This window comes from Diorhabda sublineata, chromosome X, assembly GCF_026230105.1.
Source record: "Diorhabda sublineata isolate icDioSubl1.1 chromosome X, icDioSubl1.1, whole genome shotgun sequence".
Lineage (NCBI taxonomy): Eukaryota > Metazoa > Arthropoda > Insecta > Coleoptera > Chrysomelidae > Diorhabda > Diorhabda sublineata.
In genome coordinates this window covers 31,307,789-31,333,632 of record NC_079485.1, presented here as the reverse complement: position 1 = coordinate 31,333,632, position 25,844 = coordinate 31,307,789, and the positions used below count along the sequence as shown (strand labels likewise).

Sequence of the window (25,844 nt, the reverse complement as noted above, 5' to 3'; positions counted from 1 at the left end):
ACCTAACATTTGACATAATCCAATGGTTTTTATTAAATATTTTTTTGTTGTTGTACAAGTTTGATAAACAGTCAACATCTCTTTTGATTATGTCTTCTTCTCTTCAAACATTTCTTCTATTAACCCCAACATAAGATAGAAAAACTAAGGTCTTGCATAGGGTAGTTTGTTAAATTTCGTCTTAGTGATAATAAAACATATCTAGCAGTATTTGGAATACGACAAATTTTCATAATGTACACTAAGAAGAATCTAATCTGTTTATACAAGACTCGATTAAATAATTTTTGGTATATAGTACCTAGCTGAAGTATTCTAATAACATTTGATCTACAAATACTACAGAAACATGTATCAACGATGTTCAAAAAGTTAAACGTCAATATCTTGGTCAAAAACAGAGACGTTTCGTTACATTTTTCTCTTTGGATAGAACTAAAATCTAAACTACACTTATTTTTTGTGCTCTATATAATTTTTGTAATCTTTTACATTTACTACTTAGAAACATTGCATATTTTGAAAGATTGTCTTCAAAATGAAACAATTCGACTTGTCCATCTTTCCAGATGAAGCTTATGTCAATTCAATGAGATATTTCACATATCCAACGTAAATTTATTTTTCTTAATAACTAATAATAATAAGACTAGATCTAAGTACCTTGCGAGTCAATATACAAATAATATAACAATAAATCTACACACCGACACTACAATAAAAAAAATATTGAGTCAGAATCTTTTTAACTGCTTAAGGGGATGAAACCGACTAGGGGAAGCTGCACAATTTCTCAAAAGCTTAATATTTAAGAGAAAATAATATCAGAAAATAGAATATCTAGGGAACGGGTCTGTTGATATTCATTTGGTATTTTCTATATTGGTGATTTTGAGTGTTTTATAATAATTGAAATGTAAAATTTGTGATAGATTTGATATTTTAGAAACCTTGTTAATTGTATAATAATGCTAAATCTAGTGCATATGACATATTAAGAACAGCAGCTTCTTTGATCGGAAAGTTGTAGTATGTGATGGATAAATTGTAGTTTTAGTGGTAAATTTAATTGAATAGTTGTGAATTGATCGCTTAGTACCTTCACAACTAAAAGAAATAATTCTAAGTAAATTTCAAAGTTATTGCACTTCTTTTGCAGTATCAACATAAACTACTCTGCAAAAGTAGAAGCAATTTTGAAGTCTGTTAATTTTTATTGAGCATTTATTTATTTTTATTAAATTAGCCCAGTGAAATTACATTAAAAAGTTGTATCTGACCTGCACAATGACATGTTTTAACGTCTAATTATTAATGTAATTCTACTGCACCAGTGGTAACTAAATCTGGAATTACTCTACTAAGAATAAATTAATTTATTTAGAAATTGCACCGCGTAACCTCTAATTTATGAGTCTTCTGGTGCAGTCTTTCGACAGATCCACGTAAATATCAAAAAATAAAAATATTTTTCTTCAATAAGAAATGAGAATTGGCAAACAGCTTTTTCACTGTTGTCCGTATCAAAAAATAGAACAAATTCTTCTAAAATAATTTTGGATATCAATAATGATATGATTTGTGATAGATTAAGTACATTTTACTCTCACTCATATAAGTCACTAAAAGGGTTACAGTGAATGTGTAATAGTTGTAATTGAGGATTTCATTACTGTAACCTAGCTTCTTGTAAACTTTGAGCTTGAGCCGCCGTTTGGTAAGGGATTCCTGGGAAAGCTCCAGCTGTAGCAGTCGGTAGCCCTGGTGTCTGGGGTAAAGCCGCGTATGTATATGGCATATAACCGGCAGCACCTATAAAAATATTTACATTTATCAAAAATTTTAATTACCAGGGTCATTTAAAGAGTTCTGCGGAACGATTATCGAAAAGTTGGAGAGGAAATAATTTTTTTTTGGATCCTTATGTATTGTGTTGGCAGTAATGTATGTTTTAATACGTAAACATGGTCATTAAATTCGAATAAAATTTGCAAGGCTAACTTTTGCATAATTTAAAACTGTCCAAAATATTTCTGTTCAATACATACAGTTGACAAGATAGCTACGTTTGTTTTCGAATTACTGCCAAATATTTTTGGCAAAGTAAGTATCATCAATATTACAACAATATTAAAGAAAATAAATAGCGGACGTGACAATGATTTCAGTTGATAAATTACTCGAAATATTTTCAGTGGGACTGCTCAATCAAAAAATCGGTATTTAATGACATGAAAATCTATTGATATGTCACAAACAAACGTATAAAAAAAGTACCAATAATCAATAAGTAAGCCAATGTAAATAAGTTGACGGATGAGGACTCAATTCTCTTTATTTCTTTGACAATATATGTACTTATAAGGTTAAGAAGTACTTCTTACCAGTAGCTCCTGTATAAGGTGTATATGCATCAAATCCATTAGCGTATTGTCCAGTGTAAGGTGCTGCTGCTGCCGCAGCAACAGCGGCTGCATTTTGGTATTCATAGAATTGAGATGTAGCCGCAGCTGCGACCGCAGCTGCGTGTGTTAATTGTGTAGCTTGTAGAGGAACTAAACTGCCTGGTGCTGTAGCTGCCAAATACGGTGATTGATACACATAGCCAGGGGGCACTCTGAAAATATAAACTTTGATTAGGTCAAGTAATATGATTGATATGTTCCTACACACAAGCAACACCTTAAGACCAAAAACACCTTTGTGGCAGAGCTACGTTCAAGAAGAGTTTGAGCTTGTATTATCGTTAAGAAATATGTTAGTAAATGTTTTTAACAAATAGATAATACCAGCAAGTAACTTGATTTAAATAAATACTGAATTATCTAAAGTGATTGTTGATTTTTGGCTGTTTATTAAATTAACAAAATAATTTTTAAATCTTATAGGGTTATAAACGAATTTTATTCGATGCAGAACATCACATCTTAGCGTAAAATCCAATATAGTTACAGAGGCAATACACTTACCCCTGATGAAAACTACCCCAATATGTAAACGGTAAATTCAATAGGGCGAGGGGACTGAGGCCAGAATCGGTCTCACCCACACTTTACGCAAACAGTATCAATCAAACAAAAAATTAATACAACAAATAGATTTGCTTTTTCAAGGTGAAAGTTGACCCGAGTCAAAGTACAAAGCTAGGATGTCGTTCCGACAAATTGTTGGTAGTATAAACAGGAATGTAGATGCTGTTTTCATTACTATCATCAAGAAAGCTGAACACAAAGATAATAACACGCAGAATTAGAGATCAGGATGACAATCAATAGAAAGCCAGAGTCGTTATTAGTTCTAAGAGAAAGGGCAATAGCAGCTCAGTGATTTGCATAACGTGAAAGGATCCTTGGAATGCGACATATGGATAAGGTTAACGTGGAATCACGAAAGGAACATGATCTTCTCCATCGATGAATCCAGGCTGTGTCAAGAGATGCATTATAGCAGCGAGAGTGGAAAGGCTAACGTCTGTTAAGCGGTATGTACATTGTACTCTTGAAGTTTTGGTATAAGATGATTCCTTTACACTCAAAACCACATTATTCCTCAGTTCAGGTCACTGAACCTTTCAACAAAATAATGTCTAGCCATATATAATCAGACTACGTCAGTCTTGAATTTTTCTCCTACCTTGGCATCCAGGATCCCTGGATTTTCCTCTAATTGAAATTTGGGAAATAATCGGTAAAAGATTAAGGAATAATTAGGATATTAATTACATAATTTTACGAATATGCTTGGATATGACTAAGGAATATCAAAGCTCCATTCATTATGAAAGTTTTTGAGCAAAATCTCAGATTACCCTAACCAGATTTTGATTATTTACGCATGTATTCCAAATATTAATGGAATTGATTGGTTCATATTTTTTCAGAAAATGAGATTTAGCAATTATTGATGCCTCTTTGAGATTATGAACAACAACACTTTATGTGTAATCTAATTAGGTCCCAGTAGAAATGATAGAAAAATAATTATGAATTTCATGTGGCTTAAACGTAATGATCTGCAGCTTCGGTAGCACATCTTTGTCAAAATGACAGAAAATTCTATCAAAAGAATTTGATATACTTACGTACTTTTCAATAAAATAAAAATATTAACTGTCGCTCAAAAATAATAGTATTTTTTACAAATTAAATAAATATATTTTGTGGAATTAACATTTGTCGCCTTGGGCTAGCCTGGACCTGTTTGAACTTGAACTTGCATGAAGGGATGAATCTTCACCCTTCAAAATATAGCGTTTTGTGCTACGACCCACTTATAATGGGGTGCTGGCGTATATTAAGGGAGGAAAATATATTCGAGTCGTGCTAACATTGCATTTTAAGACTTATGCCTACTAACCTACAATTCTATTTAAAAGATGGTTATGTTTCCAAAAACACAACCGAATAATTTGCCATTCGATACGATTTTCTTTTTGATATTGAAATTCTGGACATAATTTCAAGAGTTCTGAATTGTTATTAGACAACTATTCGTGTTATTTAGTTAGTATATTTAAAATATCTGGCTCTGACCATACAACAGAATCACCTTTATTTTTGCATCCGTAAATATTTTTGTAGAGAATATTTATTTGAAAGTATCGTAAACATAACGCCTTGAATTATAATACTTTTATTGTAAAATCAGAGTTGCTGATAAATTTAAGAAAAATTTATTTTGTCGAAAAATAAACATCGGAATTGAGATATTTATTTAATTGAAGTAGTGGCGCAACTAATGAAAGGAAATTTTAAGGTGTATGTATACATAATATATAAATTTCTAATTCTATAAAATCAACGTTTCAGCATAGAGTAAATAAGAGTAAAAAATCCAAATCCAAATTTAAAAAAAAGCCAGCTATACAAAATTAGACAAAAATTCACATTAGAATACTTACATTAGAAATTTGGAGCAAATATAATCAAAATTCAATTTTATAAATATTCAACAATGTGTAAATCATTATGTATTACGTTTAATCTAATTAGAATCGACTAAGAATGAAAATAACATCAATATTAATTTTTGATTGGCCTATTTATTTCACGTTATCAGGGAATCGGGGCTACGTGGTTGTGATTTTATTTTAAGACCGACAATAAAATATTTTGTTGAAATTTACGTGTAGATACAGAAATAAGCTACCTTCAAATGCAACAAATGAAGCGAATTCATTGTCTGATGCTACAATAACAATGATATGAATAGATATGTATTTTATTTAAGTAACTATAGTCTATTTTTATGGACGAGAGAGTAATAAAACCTAATATCTAATGCGAAACATAGTATAGCCATTATTATAGAATAATCTAAATTTTTCTTTAAATTTTCAAAAATGTACCAGAACTAATACAAGTTTTTGGTCTTTTATTGGTCCATAACCATAACCATAAGCTGTACAAAACAATAGAAAAAGGTTTGGATTGGTATGGACCCTCCCTCCCCTTACGTAAGATTGACGCTAAAAATATTTTAAACTAAATTTTAATATCCCGAAAAATAATAAACCGTTGAGCATATTATATACAATTAAACAAAAATTCGAAGTAAAAACCAATAAAAACAAAACTTTTTCAAAATTTTTACTCGATATATGGAGACTCACGGGAAATGTTTACGTTTTCTTCGTTTATTCATTCCAAACTTTCATCCACACCGGTTAAATTGGTTGAATCCTGATTACAGTTTCTCGTCGAAACGTATCTGTCTTTCCGCAGTTTTACACACGAAACGACATAAATTCCACATGTCTTACAACATCTATTATCAATAGTTTTATCATTTTCTATATTACTCTCAAACTGAATTATTTTAATAGCCATGAGATTTATTTTAGCTGGCAAAATGAATTTTTAAAACAATTTTTCTTTAATTTAATTCAAATGAGATTTGTTGAGATTCCTTTAAGCCCCTTCCTCCCCCATTCTGAGCTCACGTAATTAATGGATGCCCCCCCCCCCAATTTGCCAATAAAGGTTTTCATTCTTGATATGATTGTCCTTTCTAGTATGTAATTTCGAATGGTGTTGCGGCTTGAGGACTCAAAATGAAACTGTCTAAGAGTTTTTTAAAATGCCAACGTTTCGATCTTTATCAAGTCCAAAAATATATGTAACATTATAACTCTTACGTTGAGGAAAATAAACAAGTATTACTTGATGATCATTAGGACTCAAAATGAAACTGTCCAAGAGTTTTTTTAAAATGCCAACGTTTCGATCTTTGATTTGATCTTTATCAAGTCTAAAAATATATAGTACATTATAATTTAAACGTTGATGAAGATTAAATAAAAGATCGAAACGTTGCCATTTTAAAACACTCTTGGACAGCTTTATTTTGAATCCTCAATCCACAATACCATTCAAAGTTAGAAATTTTCTTTAGTTTTAAATCCAAGAATCTCTTCCCGACAATTTTTGGGTTTTTATATTTAGTCCAAATTGTATATTCAGTTTAATCAGTAGTTAAATTAGTAGGACACTTGGTGTTGGGATATTCACGATTTACAGAGTTATTCAAAGATAGAAATGTGGCAAGTTTCAGCACTTGAAGCAAATGAATCATTCGAAATGAAGACTTCGAAGGAAAGTACATGCGTTCTTCTTTAGAAAAGAATTTCCGACTGTACACAAAGTTCTTGCCACGGTTCGAGATGATGACTACCCTGAAATGAGTCGAAGCACTTTTGAAAGAAATAGGTTCCGCTGGAAGAATCATTCCAGAAAATGTATTCAATTATCTAAGAAAAGAAATGAGAAAAACAAGACAAAATAAATTTTTAGATGGAATATGGATCAACGAGGGACATATACCAAATAATGTTTGGCAAAATTAAACTTTTACAAGTTTTAATCAATTTATCTACTGGTTTCAATCCACCAATGGAAGGGATGATAATAGTACACAACGATAGTTCAAACGGTTTTGTTACAGTTGATTTATTGAGTTTTGAATCTACTCATACCGGTGACTACTTTGAAGACATGAGTCTTAATGTCTAATAAAATTACTCCCAACCAAGTTGTTAAAAAAACAGAATTTGCTAAAGTTCTGTGAGGACAGAACTGTCTACGCCTATGGATTACGAATACTTTATTATTTTAATACTCTCTGAATAATAAAAATAGATTATAGGTAATGAGTAAATGATAATTTTTTGTTTCTAACCTATAAAGAAAACAAATCATAATATAAATATATTCAAAATTTGAATTACATATTTTTATAATACAAAGAAAAAAATTTAAAATGTGTTCTAGGGTGTGGTAGGCGAAAATATCACTAGCTGTAAGATAGATAGAATGATAAGAAAAGAGACAACGAAAGATCAAAAGTCGTCGCAAGTAGATATTGCCAAGTCTATTTTCGTCGCCCTATTTAACATTGTTTGCGCGTTTTGACTAAGGCATTATTTTTAACCATAGAATCACACTCTTCAGTGTCTACTTACAAAAGTTATAAGCCGTGTATGTGCGATATGTAGGTACCACAATTCTAATCATTCGTTAGTACAAAGTACTAATCTATTTTTTTATAAACAAAATTGAGTTCTATTTTTTAAATAACATCGTATAAGTTGAAGCATTGAACTAAATACAATAAGACAAGTAATTCAATTACATAATTTGATTGAACTTTTATCCAGAAATAAACAGCTAGTATTTTGTACTCTCGTCTGCCAATTTTTGCAGTCGAAAAAACGTGCATACAATGTGTCCATCTAACTTCGCAGCATGTGGTATACTGTTTTTTTTTAAATAATAGTGAAAAGTTAAAATTCATATAAAATAGTCTAAAATCTAGGGTGCCACCATGAGATATCAATTTTTTTCAATAAAATACGAGGGATTTTCAAAAATATGAACTTTGATCATAAGTATCTTTTTCTGTAATATCCGGAAATTTCATCAAGAACATTTATTCAAAATTGTTCAAATGTCTACAAAACGATGTTTTGATACATACACAGTCGCTATGGTATTTAAACGTCAAATAGAATTTGAAAATAAGATGAATTCTAATGACGATCGTGATGATATTAAAGGAAAAAAGAAAATTGTGCTAAACACATCTGGTTGTTCATTACTTTTGGATTTTATGTTTCAATATACCCACCTAGACCTTCAATGCTTTGGATATTCTGATTTATGGTTGTTCTGGTTGTAGATAGGGAGCCAAGTCTGACAAATATGGTGGATATTGCAACAGATTGTATTGTACTGATTTTCGCTATGGAAAAGGACTTTTCTCTTAAATAAACCATGTCTTTTTTTACGAATTTTCACATCGAATTTATACAATAATATACTACGTTGTTTATTTTACTATTGTAGAGAGAATCTATGAGACAAATTCCCTTATGACCTATTCCTCTACTCTCCCCACAGGCTAGGAACCACTTATTGTTTTTATTCAGGAGGTAGTATACCCACAAAGTTGAGAACGAAAAAAATTTATAATGGTTTTCTTTATTTTTATGGCAAGCTTTTTTTAAAGCATGTATACGAATGAAAATTTTAATATCAGATGGTTGCAATTTAAACTTTACTTTTTTTTCTATACGTTATGAAGTTAAATAAACACACTGTATACGTATATCTAATGTTTTTATTCAATAAACAATAAATCAAATCCGCCAATGAAACTTTCAAAGACAATTAAAAATCAATTATTCAATTATTTTTAAAGGGGGTATTAAAAGGGTCAGTTGAAGAATTGATTATTCAACATTCAGTGTGGGAAAGCAAAACTGGATAAATTATTAATTTAGATAATTATACATAATAACAAAAATCGCAAAACACGTTCAATTTGAATTATAACTTCACATTATTTAATATGAAAATGTACTACCCCTATTTTCTTAAAGAAAAAATATGAACTTGTGATATATCGTTTGAAGGATCATAATTCAAAAATAATTTCAAATTTATTCGGCTTCTCAACCGTATATAGTGAGTTCATCAAACAGGATTAGTAACTATGTGATGTTTAATTAAAATATTTACAGGGTGTCCCGTATAAAAACCGATACAGAGCAAATGCATATTCAGAAAAAATTATTGTCTTTGCAGTTTTTTAAGTTAAAAATATCAGTGAGTTGATTTTAAAAAAATATTTTCATACCATAGATAATTTAATCATAAAACTTTTTTTACTATTGTAATTTTTCATAAAACTTTATCATCTGGGAAAAAAATAATGTTATTTAAAAAATTTCAAAAAGTCAAGAGTTGGCTATGAATTTATACATTTGACAATTCAAAATTCAGTTTTTATAGTAATGAAATTTAACAAACAATGGCGATGTTATTGGTGTTAGGTTTTGGTGAAGGAAACTGTAGAAGAAGCGCAGAAGATTATCAGAGGAGGTTTCCTAATCGCGTGGTTCCTCTCAAAGAAACATTTTTTAAGGTTGACAAACAGTCTCGAGAAACAGGAAAGTTTAATTAATCGAGAACGTCCTGTTCAATGATTATGCGAGATGAAAAGCTTATTTTGGATACCACTGATGATCAACGGTATATTAGCACTTGAACTTTATCTCAATAGAGTTGCAATTCAAGATCATCAGTACACTGAACTGTTTCCACAAATATAACAACAAGAAGAACCAAATTGCAAATGGTCAAATTTAATGTATAAATTCATAACCAACTCTTAAAGGCCGTGTAACTGGGAATGCAACCTGATATAGAGTTTATATCGTCATTTTTTGGGTTCTCCTATACGTCTCTGCCCTGTATGTTACAGATATTCATAGTTTTTATGTTAATTATTCTGGTTTTACTTTTTGTATATAATTATTTTGAAAATTTTGTTCCATACTATTCGCCTCTCGTATAATCGATTATTACCAATACTTAAAAGAAGCTCACATTTGTCTGCCAATCAGATCTAAAAATTTAACACCTGTTATTTGCCTCGAATAGAATTATCTTTAATAAAAATGTGCTTAGTAAATAATATTTTGGTTTCTAAACAGAGATAATCGAATTTGTGAATTGTCAACAACAATATTTACTTGTTATCGTATTTATCGGACATTCCAATAATCTAGTAACTTATTTCAAATATAATTATTGGTTAATAAATTATTAGATATAATTGATGGACTTTGTATGAAACTAACACCGAGTGGAAGAAAAAATGTTTACAATTTTGGAATCTTAATGAAACTATTGTTTCATTTCAACCATTCGGTTAATGCTTTTCTGCGGTATTTAAGCAGTGATCGTTATTTTAGATATATGGAAATTGAGATATTTTTCACGAAAAACCACAATTCCAATATCTTGCTACCTAGCCCCCTGGTTGATCTAATTCTTGTAACTATTTTAGCTTTCTGTTGTTTCTTTTATGAACTGTGTAGAAATAACTCGATACTTGCCTCTCTTTCATCCATTCATTTATCTTTTCTGTTAATTGTTAATCAAAATCCATGATTTTAACCATTTGAAAAGCTTGTGCTTACATTACATTACATGAAGTAGCAATTCAATTCATTAATTTTAACCATTGCAATAATAGATGTGTTACCCGGTGCATTGTCTTGATGAAACAACATTTTCTTCTTAGCCAAATGCGGCCGTTTTTGTTTGATTTCTTCGTTCAAACGTTGCAATAAGTTCGCATAATACTTGCCACTGGTAGTTTTTCTTTTCTCAAGATAATCGATGAAAATTGTTCCACGCGCATCGCAAAAACCGACGCCATGACCTCGCTTGCAGATGGAACGGTGTCTACCTTCTTTGGATCTAGTTTTCCCTTTTCATTCCATTGTTTTGATTGTGATGGACCCATGTTATGAAACGGCGTGTGAAACATTGCCAAACACTCGATGGAAACATCTCCACGTCGCTGTTTTTGTTCCATTGTGAGCAAACGTGTGGATTTTCTTAAATATTTCTGAAGTCGTCACCTCATTTGATCGACCACTGCTTTGCTGGTATTCGCATGTCTTACGTCCTCATTTAAAAGGTCTTTGCCATCTTTGGAGCTGGTTTTCCTATTTTTGTGTAACATTGCCAAACATTCGATGAAAACATCTTCACGACTCACGACGCTGTTTTTGTTGCATGGTGAGCAAACATGGCAACCATCTTGCGCACACCCTCATGTCCAAATTTTTAGTTAATATAGGATGTATCGCCCTTTTTGAAATCACCACTATGTCTGCTAGCTCGCGCACTCTCAGTAGACGATTATCCAGTACTACTTTGTGGATTTTCTTCAACGTTTCTGGATTCGTCACCTCATTTCGCCGACTACTACGATGCTGGTCTTCGTTTAAACTCTCCTACCGAATATTTTACTGTTGATAACGAAGAATCAGCCTCACCTAGAGTAATATCTAGATCAATTTTCATATTGGTTGGGCTAAGGCCTTTCAAATAAAAGTATTGTATCATTTAACGATGGCTGCTAAGCAAACACTTAACAACGTGGCCTCTTCAATCTTGAAACGTATACTTTATAGATTGTGTACTAATACAGTGATATTGTTCAAGCAACTACCGCCATCTCTAGGTATGGCCAGTGCTTACGGAATCATCCTCGTAATTGTATCTAGATCGTCTAATTTGGAGTTGATTGACATTTGATTATCAATGATATGGAAAACCTCGGCAATTTGAATATTTCAAAATACTTTTATGCTTTAATTGAATCGATCAAAAAAATTCGAATTTTAATACAAAATTCAACTATGATCATTACTTCCATTTTGAAAAACAAAAAAAACTTATTTCTTATTAAATTTTAAACTAAGATATTTATACAAATTTTTTGTCGATTCGGGAATACTTTTGACACGGTTTGTTACTTTCTCACACTACTACTACCTTTATTACATCGAGTATAGAGCCTCAAAATGAAACTACGTCATTAAATGGAGATTTTCTATCTTATATTTTATAAATTCGTAGTATTTTTCAAATTTTCCTAAAAATTTCATTTAATTGTAATAAAAATGATTTGGTCATAAAAAATACTGAACAATTGTGTCAATTTGAGTCCGGGTTAAAGTTTGAGAACAAATTATATTAAACTTATTCAAATAAACGGTGGAACGTAACAATTAAATTTCAAGCAATCAAATAAACTAGTCTCAGAGGAACTCTAGTTATTCACTTAACAAATAAATGTGAAAGTAATGTAATTAAATTGTCTCTGGTCCAAATACCCATATTATCAATATTAGAATATTCCATTATACCCATACGTAAACATTTCCACGCTATAATAATTTTTCATGTGTAAAAATCAATTTTCCTGACATGCAAATGGCGTAAAAGGATTTAGAGTGAAACCCCATCCTAATATATATATTTTGTTTTTTATTTTGACATTTCGATTTACTTATCTACCATTAATTACTTTGTCAATATCCAGTGAGTCACATTCGTTGGTCATTATCAGAAAAAGATTACGATGGTCGATGGAGTAGGCGGTTCTAATATACCCACAATTAAGAGAGGAATATGGATATCAATTCCCATTAGACTAGGCATAATCTATTATAAATTATGCCATCTGAAAATCAGATTATTTTCACAGTAAAAGTGATAATTACAATTTAACTATTGTTCTGCTGAAAAATAACTACTTATTTCATTTTTTTTTGATAATTTTTTGTGAAAAAGTATAAATACGTAAACGTGGACTAAGATATAAAAGATCTATTGAAAATGTTCACTATTGCTGGCTGCCAAACAAATACTAAACAACGTGGCGTCTTCAAACTTCAAACATATGCGTATTTTTCAAGCAACTACTACCATCTCAAGTCTGGCCAGGTACTTATGGAACCATCCTCGTAATTGTATCTATATCGTCTATTTTGGAGTTGATTGACTTTTGGTTGTCAGCGATATGAAAAACCTCGGCAATTTGAATATTTTAAAATACTTTTTTGCTTTAAATCGATTAAAATAATTCGAATTTTAATACACAATTCAACTATGATCATTACTTCTATTTTGAAAAACAAAAAATACTTATTTCTTATTAAATTTTAAACTAAGATATTTATACAAATTTTTTGTGGATTCAGGAATATTTTTGTCATATTTTGTTAGATTCTCACACTACTATTACCTCTATTACATCGAATATAGAGCCTCAAAATCAAACTACGTTATTAAAAGATTTTCTATCTTATTTCATGCAGAAATTATGTCTTATGCATTTTCACAAAACCTTTCATCACCGGCTTATGTATTTATACAATTCCTTCACGGTCGTAGTTTCCGAAAAACAGTTTTGATAGTCCCATGGAGTGCCCGGCTGCGTTTCGCTTTTTCTTTTTCATTTTCTTCAGTTCTTTTTCAAGTGATTTCTCCGTTCCAGTGAAGAGGGTCTGGGTCTTCTTTTCCGCCAAATTATTTGCTTCTTCGTTTCTTTTTATAATGGTACCCAAATTAGCAGTACATTGTTTTGTTTGTCTAGTTCTTCTAATGTTTCTAGATATACCATGATCAACATTTTCATAAAAATTATATTTCCTAAATACTGAAAAAAAGATCCGGAAGTGGCTTTAAAAGGGAACAAGAGTGTACATTTAAAAAAACTAAGTTAACTTTTTGTTCATTCTGTATACAGAAATTTCTATTATTTGAATATTCATCTACTTATTACGAAAAATAAAAAATCATTCATTTTTACTTATTTTTCTTACTATTTATTCGTGTGAAAACGAGGATTATAGTAGCAATTTAAATATGAGGAAATATACAAAGTGGAGTATCAAAATATTTTTACAATGTGAGGTAGATATATGAGTCCATATTTTTTGTTAATAAACTAATTTTGTTACTTTCCATAGTAATGAAGTTATGTAGCACTAAAATCTCACCCTGTATGATACTGCAGTGTTAATCTATCTATTTATCTATTAGCTATGGTTAATATGGTATAGTATTATATGTTTAATATCGAAATAACTGGCAAATATTACTTGGAAACAGATAAATCGAGTGAATACGGGTAATGAGACTTCAAATTAAAGTTTTTCTTCTTAAGATAGTCAGTTGGTTGACATGTTTTATGAGAACTATCATTGTCATGATGAAGAATGATGCATTCATGCACAATCGATTGTATTGCAGTTTTCTATCGATTTTGACAGAATTTCTAGACATTCATCACTATAAGACGCACAACCATGACGAAATTCTGCAATCAAATCTTCTCTGATTGTACTTCATTACCAAAAGTTGCACGAGGCTATTCTATGCATTGTTGTTGAGTAAGTTCTTTTTTAAAATAATAAAAACTCATCGACGCAAGCCTCAGGTGACTTTCATTGTTACACAAACTTGATTTTTTTAAAAATTCACTATCAACAAATTACTCAGTCAATGTATGAAATTCAACTGACTTCGCAATGAAAAACGTCATTTATTACAAATACAGTGGTGTCACCACTCACTAACGCCACCTATTGGTTGTTTGTATTAATTTAGTAGCTCGTGGCCATAGATAATTTAGTAAAATTAAAGTAACATACCAACAACAACATGTATTGTCAAAGTTTCGCTCATAAAAAGACATAAAACGATATTTTTAAGCTAAACCAAGTCTATTTGGGTATAGGTTTCGTTTGTATGATAGTATAATTTCCAGTCAATGTCACTGTAAATAAATTAAGGTACTAAAATCAAGGATAATTGACAGACATAGAGATTCACTATCTTGAGCATTAGTGCGTGACAAATTGTTGGTACAGGATATCAACTGTTGATTTTATTTTTATTCAACAATTGCATTCGGCTGCAATTCGTCATTATAAAACTATAATGTAATTTAAAATGACTACCCAAAATTTAACATGGATGTAATGATGTCAAAAATTAAATGAAATCATATATAAAATTCAATAATGAGAAGGGAAATTTACTTATTTTTTATTTCATAAACGTATAAATACCAAAAAGTGTATTCAAACGTTTACAAAGTGCTCACCGTAATAAATATTGACGTGCGGCGTAAATACGGGGACCATCAAAAAATCTAGAACAGCGGCCGTTGAATACACATGCATAGAAAGAGCTCATCAATAATTCACATTAATATGGACGTACACGTGAGGGAAATGAGCCTTGGCAGGGGAGAGTAAAAGTGCTTTTATTACAGTGGAGTAGTCTAACAAAAAGTGAAATGATAATTTTATAGCATTAAATAATACAATAAAAAAAAAAGAAAAAGAAGTGATGAAATAAGCCAAATTTAATACAATAACGTAAGTTCAATTACGTTTAAAGCAAACTAGATCAGATACAAAGTAAGCGTAATGATACAAAAGTTTTGAGGGGTAATACCATAAACGAGGAGAAAAAGGGGTAACTTGAAAAAATTATATACAGAAATCCTTAATATTTCAAATATAGCATATTGAGATATCTTTGAGATCTTGGTAAAACCATTATTTGGAATTAGATGCAAAAAATTGTCGTTTTACATGCACCCGTGTTTTCTTTTGATTACGTTTTAATAGGAATTACGAAAAATTGAAATAAAGACTTGAAAAACTTGTATAGAAATATATAATACTCGAAATATAGCATATCGTATTCTATGGTTTCAACCCAATGTTCGGCAAGCTCGTTGAGACCTTGGTAAAACAATTATTTGAGATTAATGCAAAAAATGTCGTTTTACATTTTCACATATCCTTTGGATTAAAAATTTTTTCCCATAGATCTGAATAAATAGAAATCTGACGATGCAAGCTGTGGACTAAATGCTGGATGTTATAAAATAACTAGCATTCAGTTCATCATCCCCTTCAATAACGAAATCGGGGGTCATTGTCATCATCCAATAGGCTTCCTGAACTATCATCATCACTTTAATTGTGCGCCATTGATAAATATAATAAAAGTCACATATAAACAAAAACTTACAACTTAAAAAACACTCATGGGAATATCACAGTGGGGTCCAGTAGACCCCAAGAAAGGTTATTTTCTTTCTAGACAGGATAGTACCAACGGAATTTAGATAGGAACGAAATGTCCCTAGAACCTGTTATATCAAAGAAAGACTTTTCTGGTCTATTGGACCCCAGGGTTATAAACAAAGGTTATATTGAGGCGTAGAATATACGACTATTTCCAAAAATAACTTTTAAATCTAAGATAAATGGGGTACCAAAACTTAAAATATGTTCTTATAAATTTTTTTGTTGCGTTTGCAAATATCAAAATATCATTTTCTCATGAGATTTTTTAATGAATAAAATTTTTCCCTGATACTTATAAAGCTTAAGCATGGGTTTTAGTAAGTTAGTAAAATGTTTTCATATCATTACGTCAAAAAAAATATTAGTAGGTAAAAGCGACCAGTTTTATTGATATTTTTAAGAATTAATAAATTTAACCATAACAATCTTTTTATTGTTCAGTACGTAACCCGTTTTTCTTGTAAAATAATTTCATATATACTATTCTAAATTTTATGACTTCCTGTTGATGGTTTGTTGTATTTCAGTACTAATTTGGTTTCCAGACTCTCTAGCTGATATATCGAATGTATTCCAGATATACACTGACCGACAGAAAAAAGGACTCACCATTATTGTTAATATACGTAAAATGAGCCAATATTTTTATTAAAAACTTCATTCGTTTTCTTTTAAATATTGTACTGCAAAAGTTCTTAGAATTTCGGAACCACTACTGGAAAATCTACGGCCTGGAACAGGACCCTAAATATGTAATAACATGGTCATTAGATGATAGATGATCATCTGATTGATGCCAACTAATCAGTACAACATTATACTGAAAAGACATCCCATGTACTTTACTTTTCACTTCATCACGTTGCCATGGATATATATGGATCCGATTGTGACGTTTCAAATTATTTAATATTTCAAAATGTCACGATTTTGACTTAACTTTTCTAATTGAATTATTTTTGCTCTGGAATTAGCAAACAATTTTCTATCTGAATAGCCCTCGAACATTGATAAGTACTCAAAAATTTTATAACAACATTGATAATGCTCATTAACGACCAAGCAGAGGTTTCCAAAAATATTGCGATCGTATTCAATCGTCACTCAAGCAGTGGTGAATATTGAGTTATAGTTTTGATACAAAAACACACCTGATTTTTTAAGGGTTATCCTAATACTATTTCACAAATTGTGGTTCAATTGGGCTTATAAATAAAATTTGTATTGTATTTTATTGTAAATTTTTTTAACCACTGTCTTAACCATTTCCCTGTATAATATATATATATATATATATATATATATATATATATATATATATATATATTATGTATTATAGCTCGTGCTAATGGCCGTACTTGTCACATGCACAATAAAGAAAAATAAAATCAATAATAGTTATTCTATAATTTATGAAGTTGACGTGTTCAAAATATTTTTTTACCCTTTACATTTGATGTAGAAACAATTTTCAGTTTGATTTTTAGAGAAATTATGTTCGAAAAAAATGTGTGAATTATTTTGAATGCTACTATAAGATAAAATTGTGACAACACGAGCGTCGGTGAATAAAAGAAATTGCTTAGCTAAGAATTTGTTACTGTCGAATGGAGAAAAAAACTCTTTTCTTTGCTTGGTTTTAGTTTTTTTTGTTAGTAAATTTTACTTCCCATTATACAAAGTGACTATCAATACCAATCAAAGAAGGTTTGATTAGTATTTAATTTGCTCAGTTCATTAGATATGGAAGGCGTTTCTGTTTTGGGTTATAACGTCGCTATTGGATAATCTTCGCGCAAATCCGGACTTAGTTGGCGGTTAATGACGATTGCGCCGCCGTTCCAGCCCCTATACCGGGACACTATTGACCCAAGCGTCCCGTTTGGGCCGTGGCCGTGCTAGATCTTTTCTTCCAATCTCACTTATACGGGATAGAACAGGATTATCGCGCGCACCTTATTCTAGAGAGAATTAACGCCCACGTAATAATATTTCGCACATTCCTACTAAAATTTCATTTCATTCAAAATAAAACATACAACAGCAGTTTCAGATTTAGTATGGAATTGAAAATAATGAATAAATTTGTTAAATTTAAACCATAAAAATTATAATTATTGTTTAGTGACACACATTTTGAATAAATTAACGGAATTTGACACGTAATAATAGAAAACATAAAATGCGTTTGTCATATAGTTAATAAACATTTTTGTGAATAGATAAATCCATAAAACACTTTATATTGAATTAATAAATCGGAATAAAAAATATTTTATTATAAAATAAATAGTATTCAATTGACAATTCATGACAAATAATGAAAAAAAAATTGAAAATAATTAGAAGTTTATTAGTCCAATAACTTTTTAATAAGAGAACCTCAAATCATAAAATTAAAGAGATGAATCATACGCTAAATTGATGCAGAAATTTATGATGGACCCTTGTACAAGTACTTTTAGCAAGCGGATATATTTTTTATATTCAATTATACTGACGTGAGTACCCTGTACTGGGGGGGGGGGCAACTAACAACGGCCGTCGGCTTTATTTCAAGTTCAGAGAAAAAAATTATAACAAAAGTGTCCCCGACAAACACAGAAACTAGGTCGACCACTAGAGGGCGTATTTAAAGAAAAAATCTCGCCGTTTGCACATTTCTTAATAATAATTACATATGCAGACGATTTAGTTTAAATAACCAGAACAAAAAAAGAAACGGAAAGAACATTTTTTATACTAAGAGAAACAATAAGAAATTATGGATTAAGAATAAACCAAGAGAAAAGTATATGGTGATTAAATAGAATAAATAGAGATGTAAGCGGGAAAAAAACAAAAAATTGAAGATAGAAAAAGTTTGTGAATTCGATTACCTGGAAGCAGCACTGTCAAATAAAAATGGACAACGGATAGAAATAAATTAAAAGAATAGCCAAAGAAAGTAAAGGCGTGAGATCGTTAAAAGTAAATTGTTTAAATCAAAGGGGTTATCTGGAATAGCCGAAATTAGAATATAGCGAAAAATTATTCTGAGAAAACAAAATTGGTTTGGAGGAAGACAAACAAGTGAAGGACTATGTAGAAGAAGAACTAACGAAGAACTGAATTTGTATAAATACCCATCAATAACAACCTACACAAAAGTTTAAAGAGTAAGATGATTGGGTCATACTAAAAGGAAGTACGAAAATAGATTTGCAAAAAGAGTAATTCAAGAATAAGGAGGTACAAGAAGGAGAAGACCAGAGATAAAATGGTTGGATGCAGTTTTGAAGGATATTCGAGAGGTAGAACTGAATTGGAGCACAAAAGTATTTAATCGCAACTTGTGAAATCAATTGAAGACCGATGAGAAAAGAATTTCTTCAATTTCTTATAACTTTTATATTTGTTTAATTTTAAAACAGAAGAGACAATTTACTAACAGCCTACTTATAATTTGATATTCTGGTTTGTATTTGAAATTATTCCTCAACCATCAATTTTGTTTGTTGTGTGTCCAAAATTATTCTATTTACTACTACAAAACTTCAAATCAATATTTGAATTAACGCCTCATAGAAATGTTATATATGATATAAGCAATAACCTTATTATTTCAATTAAGTGTCAATTTGGAAATTCATTTTGGAAATCGATGAATTTAACGTTTTTTAAAAGAAAAAAAGGAAATTTTAATCGCCTTAATACCTAACTAATCAATTCCCAGACGATGAATACATAAATATTTGCTCGAAATATATTAGAGTTAGTACACTTCTGTGTTTAATGTTGCCACAATCCCACTACAACACATTTTTTTTGTTATCGGCTAAGCAAAACCTGACTTGTAAATATAATATAATGTAAATATAATATAATTGTAAAATAAAAAACGCACAGAATTTGTTAAAGGAAATTTTGCTTCTTTATTCTATATTTGCCCTCTAGTGGTGGATCTAAAATTCTGAAAATAATTTCCACCTGGTTCTCGGGACCCCTTTTGTTATAATTTGTTTCCCTGCAGCTCAACACGTACAAGTATAAGTAAAAAGTTGAGATAGTTTTAAGGTTTTTTTTTTTTAAATAACTAATAGTAAGGGTACAAACTCTATATAAATTAGCCATTTTGTATAATAAATTATATCATATTTTATTATTAATAATTAATACATGCTCTTATTCGCCTACCTCTCTAATAATAAGAAGTCTTGGTAAAAATATGGGTGTTAGATTAATATAAAGAAAATTCATATGCTATATTTTTTTCTTATGTAAGTTTTTGAGAGTGGAATATAAAAACGATCATTTTGAGGTACTAGTAAAAAGTTCAACGAGTTTTATGAGTCTTAAATTGTAAACTTACTGTATCCCAGCAATTAATATGAAAATTTGTATCACTACTGTCTATCAGAACATCAATTTTCTCCTAAATTTACAAGGTATGATTTTAATGTAAAAAATTCTAACCTCACTAATCACCTTAACAACGTCAATAAGAAACTCAAATAACACTTCAAAACATACTGAAACGAGTAAGAATTCAATATTAATACTAATTATTGTGATGGAATACAACATTCACTGAACTTTCTTCTTCAAATTGATAAGTTGTATTGCACAGTAAATATCTCTAAGATCAGGTGGTATAAGATCGAGCAGTTTGTCGGTGTTCAACTTAATCACTTGAGTTCCATTTTCTCCCAAGCATAATTTCTTCAGAGCACAGTTCAAAATAGTATTTTGGTATTGTTCGTTAACATTGAAATCAACGATTCCATTTCTCAACTGAAGGAGCGTATACGCACACTCGTAAGCTCTTCGGCGGTCTTCGGCACTGTTATAACCGATTCTTAATCTTTTAAATCGTTTCATGAATCGCTTATTCCGTCTTTGATGCAAATAGTTTTGGTAGGTTTCTGATTCAGATTCAGAGTCTGATACAATGGAAATTTTCCGTTTTTTATTACGTTTGGAAATTTTCATTTTACGCACCTTAATTTCAACATAATCAAAAGTTCTATCGATAGAATCGGTGCTCACTGACTCCTCACAAGTGAATTCCATGTCGGAATCATTACGTTCGAGAGTATTGTTATTTTTATCTCCATAGATCAAACCATTTGCAGTTAATGTTTTACTCTCATCACTTGAAATATCGGTGCTATCCATGTTTCTTGTTAACACACTTATAAAGTTTTTACACTTGTTAGCGATGTTTAAATTAAAGACTACGAATATTATTGTACAGTAGATAGCTTCTTCGGAAGTTCTAACTAATTAAAGATAAAGCACGTTTCACTTATAAGATGATAAAAAGACAAAAATATACTCAAAAAATGACATATAAGAAACTGATTAAATCATACGGATAAATATCTTCACATACATTGTTTTTTATATAAATATCTGTCACTTTTCAATTTTTGACAGGTGTCTACGATCTAAATTTCTCAACCGCGCATGAATCGAAATCGTTGTTTTGATAGGTCAGTTTGAATGAAGTTTTTTCATCAAATAATTTCTTTTTTGCAAACTAAAACTGTTACTTTCGATATTTATTTGTATAGTGCATGAATATTGATGAAATTACTTATGAATACCCATCATTTAAATAGAGATGGCCGCGTCTGCTCTTTTTGTTTTCAACATAATGAGCTGTAGTAAATTATTTGTACAATTGTAAATTAAACGGCCAATATAATATAAAACCAAATTGCATAAAGTTCAATTATGAAATACTGGTACTTAATATCTAATATTATTTTTTTCCTTTAAACTGTGTTATCGTGAAGATAATAATTAAAACAAAAGACATAGACTGAATTATTATCTACAAAAATGATTTGTTTACATAACCTAACTTTCAGACGATCACCATTCTTACTACTATCCGTCTTGCAAGCTGTGAACAATCTTTGTAGAATTACCATTTTAATAATAAACTGGATTATGATATAAAATAAGTTTATCCCTTAATATTGTATATATAGTGATAGTTATTTAGATTGATGTGGAAATCGGAAGTGAATTATTTTATGAGAAGGCGGATATTTGTTTTATACTCGAATCATTCAAACGCTTCAAAATACGTCACCATTGGACTTACTTCGTAAGTGATCTATCTCCGAAAATAACTGAAGAAAATTAATTATTTTATCTTTTGCTTTAGCACGCGCTCGGCTAAGTCGTTTTGACACTTGATTTTAAATATAGATACAATTTTGTCACCACAGATCCCTGTTCAGGGCTGCTCGACACGTCGAATTATCAAAAATAGACTCAACAAAAATAAAAAAAAAATTACTTTTAACCTGAATACTTCAGTGTTTGGAAGCGACAAAAAATGTGAGGTTAAGAACCTATTTGGAGGAAACAGATTTTGAAATACGGGGAGCAAATAATATTTTTCAAGTTTCAACATTGTTGCTTGGATTTAATTAGTTTTAAAAAAATGACAATATTATTTTGAATATATTATTGAATATAAATTTCGAAAATTGTTTTTAAAAGTGCTGATTTATTTGACAGTGACAGGGAATTAGGTTAACTGTCATTAAAGTGACATTATATTGACAGTAATAAGTAAAATTAAAAAATTTTGTGAAAGAACAGTATTAGTAAAATTTTTTTCAAAATTGTTAAGATAGGAGGAAAACAAGAATATGATTTAAAAAATTTTTGTGGATTAATCAAGGAAATATGCATCTTAAAAGAAGTAAAACTGGAAAAGTTAAATTGAGGTTTATAAGTAATGAATAATGGAAGACTTGGAATGGAAGTGGAGAGGAGAACGGAGTGTAGCTGCAAATTAGTAAACAAATTAGGAAGTAAGTGTAACACAATCTAATTTTATGAATAATTTGATAATTTAAATTGTATATTTGTGAAAATAAAAAGCCTCCCTAAACTCAACTGAAAAATATTAAGTAATTTCGTATTAAGCAATAATGATATTGGGGAAATTGACTTTTATGTATCATTTTCAATACATACAAGGCGAAAATCTGATATGTTAGAAAAAAATTCGAACCCGTACCAACTTGTTAGTCTGCTAACAAGGCTTTAGAGACTAGATTTAGTATCACATAAGTCTGGTTATCCCCAAAAATAAAAAAATGTGCTAAAATAATTCTTGACATTAAAAAAGTCTTCTAGTAATAGATTTGGAATTGCCAGTATTACTCTGCAGGAAGTTTATTCGAATTTTTTGTAACTTCTTTACTTAATCTGTAAATTCACCCTATGTGTGTCTCACATCTCCATTTACATGTTTTTAGCGCATTTGATTTACAAAAAAATGCGCTTCTACTAGGGAAGCTACATAAACCACGTGGTTATATTATATTCCTTTTGGATGCCCTCTTTCCTGTACGTAGCCTTTTCCATGAGCCATCTCCCCTGCTCGACGCTACGTGGTTTTATTTCATAATATTTTACGTTTTCTATTAAATATTTATTAAGAAAATATTTCATTGTGAATGAATAACATTTATTTTTGTTTTATATTTTATATTTGTTAATTTCTGATATTTATAAACAATCTGACTCAAATAGTGGCTTCAGCTATCAAATAAATTAATTTATTAACAGTTCATTATTTTTTAACCAATTTATTCATGATTTTTACTAAAAAATTAGCATTTATTGTATGCCAAATAAAATCACAAAATTGACTCTGAAAAAAATTTACGTAGCTTTGCTCTCACCTCCCCCCCGTCACGTGGTTCAGCGTAGTATTTGAACTTATTTCCCTTTTGGACAAGTTACGGGATTTATGGACGTTCCCCAGGCGTTTTGTTCGTCCGACTGTCTATTGCAGCGACATATCCTAACACTAATCATGTAGGAGGCGCGTGTTCTTTGCATTTAATTCCTGTATAGCTATAGATGTGCCGAAACGGAACAAATTTTAGGAATTATTAGAAAAAAATTAATCAAATTAACTAGCATATGATCCTATTGGTCAAATGACCTCAAATCCGACGTCAAAAGAGATCGATTAACTTCAATGAACGTCAATTCATGTCATATGAGCATATATGTGATACTCCTATACGGACAGTTGGTATGGGAAGAAACGTATCTACTTTACGGTGCCGACAAGATTCATTTTCTGCCTCATCTGAGACACTTTATCTATACTGCGCATGCTTGAGAATGCGCAGAACCGAGCTGAAACCTCAGAGGATAGAGAAAGCGTTGCCGACTGGCTACTGTACAAATTTGTGGCTTCACAGAGATCGAACACACACCATATATTTCGAATACGAACATTTGACTCTAAAAATATATCATATTTTTATAGTGACTTTTTTCAGATGTATTGAAAAATAATCACAGGTTTTCTTTTATTTATAACTTTTTTTCTATGTTAGGCTAAGAACTCTGAACTACATATACGACAGAAATGTGAATATTTAAATAAAATTTTTCTGTTTTTCTTAGTCGGAACAGCTTCCGCTTATAAAAACTGTCCATATTTTTCATTTCATGTACCAATCAATATGACAATATGACAATTGTCAAGAAATAATGGAGAAAAAATTATTAAATAAATTAAATTATTCATATTTTTTTGTATTATTTTTCATGGAAATTTCCTTTCGTAAATTAGTATTTTTGTTAATATATTCACTGATTTCTGACGGTAGAAAATGCGCTTTATTCTTTCGCGCTGTTAGTGCGCCGACTTTTTTACTTGTTTCTACAATATGTAATATTTTAATACGTCCTTCATCCTGTATATTGAATTACTTAGGTGATCGTGAAAATGCACAGTAGAATAAATGAACGAACGGCTTTCATCAAATTATTAATCAGATTTTATTTTGAGAATCTAAAAGAGTCTTCTCGTGCCCTCCGTCGAGACGTATAGTTTTGTCTCTTTTTAGTCTCTCCAAAAGCAGCTGTTAGCATGCTTTGCCTTGTCACTGGTGACATTTTAGATGGTTTTGGAACACCTACGCATTTATGTTGCTGCCAACATTTTACGCGCCACTGTTTAAGTGTACGGCAATATTCATAATAATAAAGTTTGTAATGAGAAATTAAACACAAACCCTGTTGCTTTTAGTTTGATGACATTGGATTTTAAATTAATGTAATTACATATAATGTTAAAAATAACAGCCGTCCATCAAAATTTTATCTGAACAACTCTTTCCATAACTGAAAATAGATGACGTGAACACCATAGTCGATTAAAATATTAAAAATAGCTTTAATACGTAATTAAAATATTTACGAAAATAGATAAAAGTGAATTTGATCTACTGATTAAACTTTTAGGAAATTGTCAATTGTAAGGAATCTAAGAAGGATAATCCTATAAGTACTGAAAATTGGACACGTTATATAATTATATGTATATAAGTAACTATTAGCCTTGATTTTGTTACATTTCATAACAATAAGTGAATTCGTTCTCAAATAGCTTCATACCAATTCACCTGAATCAGTTGCTATGTCAGATTAACAGATAAAATTTGATCTATTCCACATTTTTCTGGTGTATTTAGGAACTTATTATGTTTAAAAATTAAATCTATATTTGAACCATATCTCGCTTTTGTATGCAATTATTCAGTGAAAAATTATAACAAATCAAATACCAACAACATAGTCCGATAAAATTAGGATTTAAATTGCTATCCAAAAGGCAAGCCTGAATTTTTCAGTTGATTTTAACATACATTTAAAGGATTTATAGTTGAAAAATGTCGAATTTTATTCAGGGAGTAGAGAATAATAACAAACCACAAAAACACTATGGAGAATATCTCAAAAACGTGAAAAGATACAAAAAAAGGTCCAAACCAAAAATGTAGGCACTAAAATTTTCTATAAAAACGTCTGGAATCATTTTTGACGTATTTGCAGTAGA

At 30.3% G+C, this 25,844-nt stretch overlaps 1 protein-coding gene across 1 annotated transcript in view; it reads right to left on the bottom strand.

Moving 5' to 3' along the window:
* Positions 1–81: 81 nt before the first annotated feature.
* The window catches only part of LOC130451695 (RNA-binding protein 24-B-like), a 49,538-nt gene continuing 23,775 nt past the window's right edge, over positions 82–25,844 (bottom strand). The window contains exons 4-5 of the mRNA XM_056790880.1: positions 2,385–2,617; positions 82–1,812 (exon numbers count right to left, since the gene is read on the bottom strand). Of these exons, the coding sequence (XP_056646858.1) occupies positions 1,670–1,812; positions 2,385–2,617 (376 nt within the window). The 3' untranslated portion in view covers positions 82–1,669. The remainder of the gene's footprint in view (positions 1,813–2,384; positions 2,618–25,844) is intronic.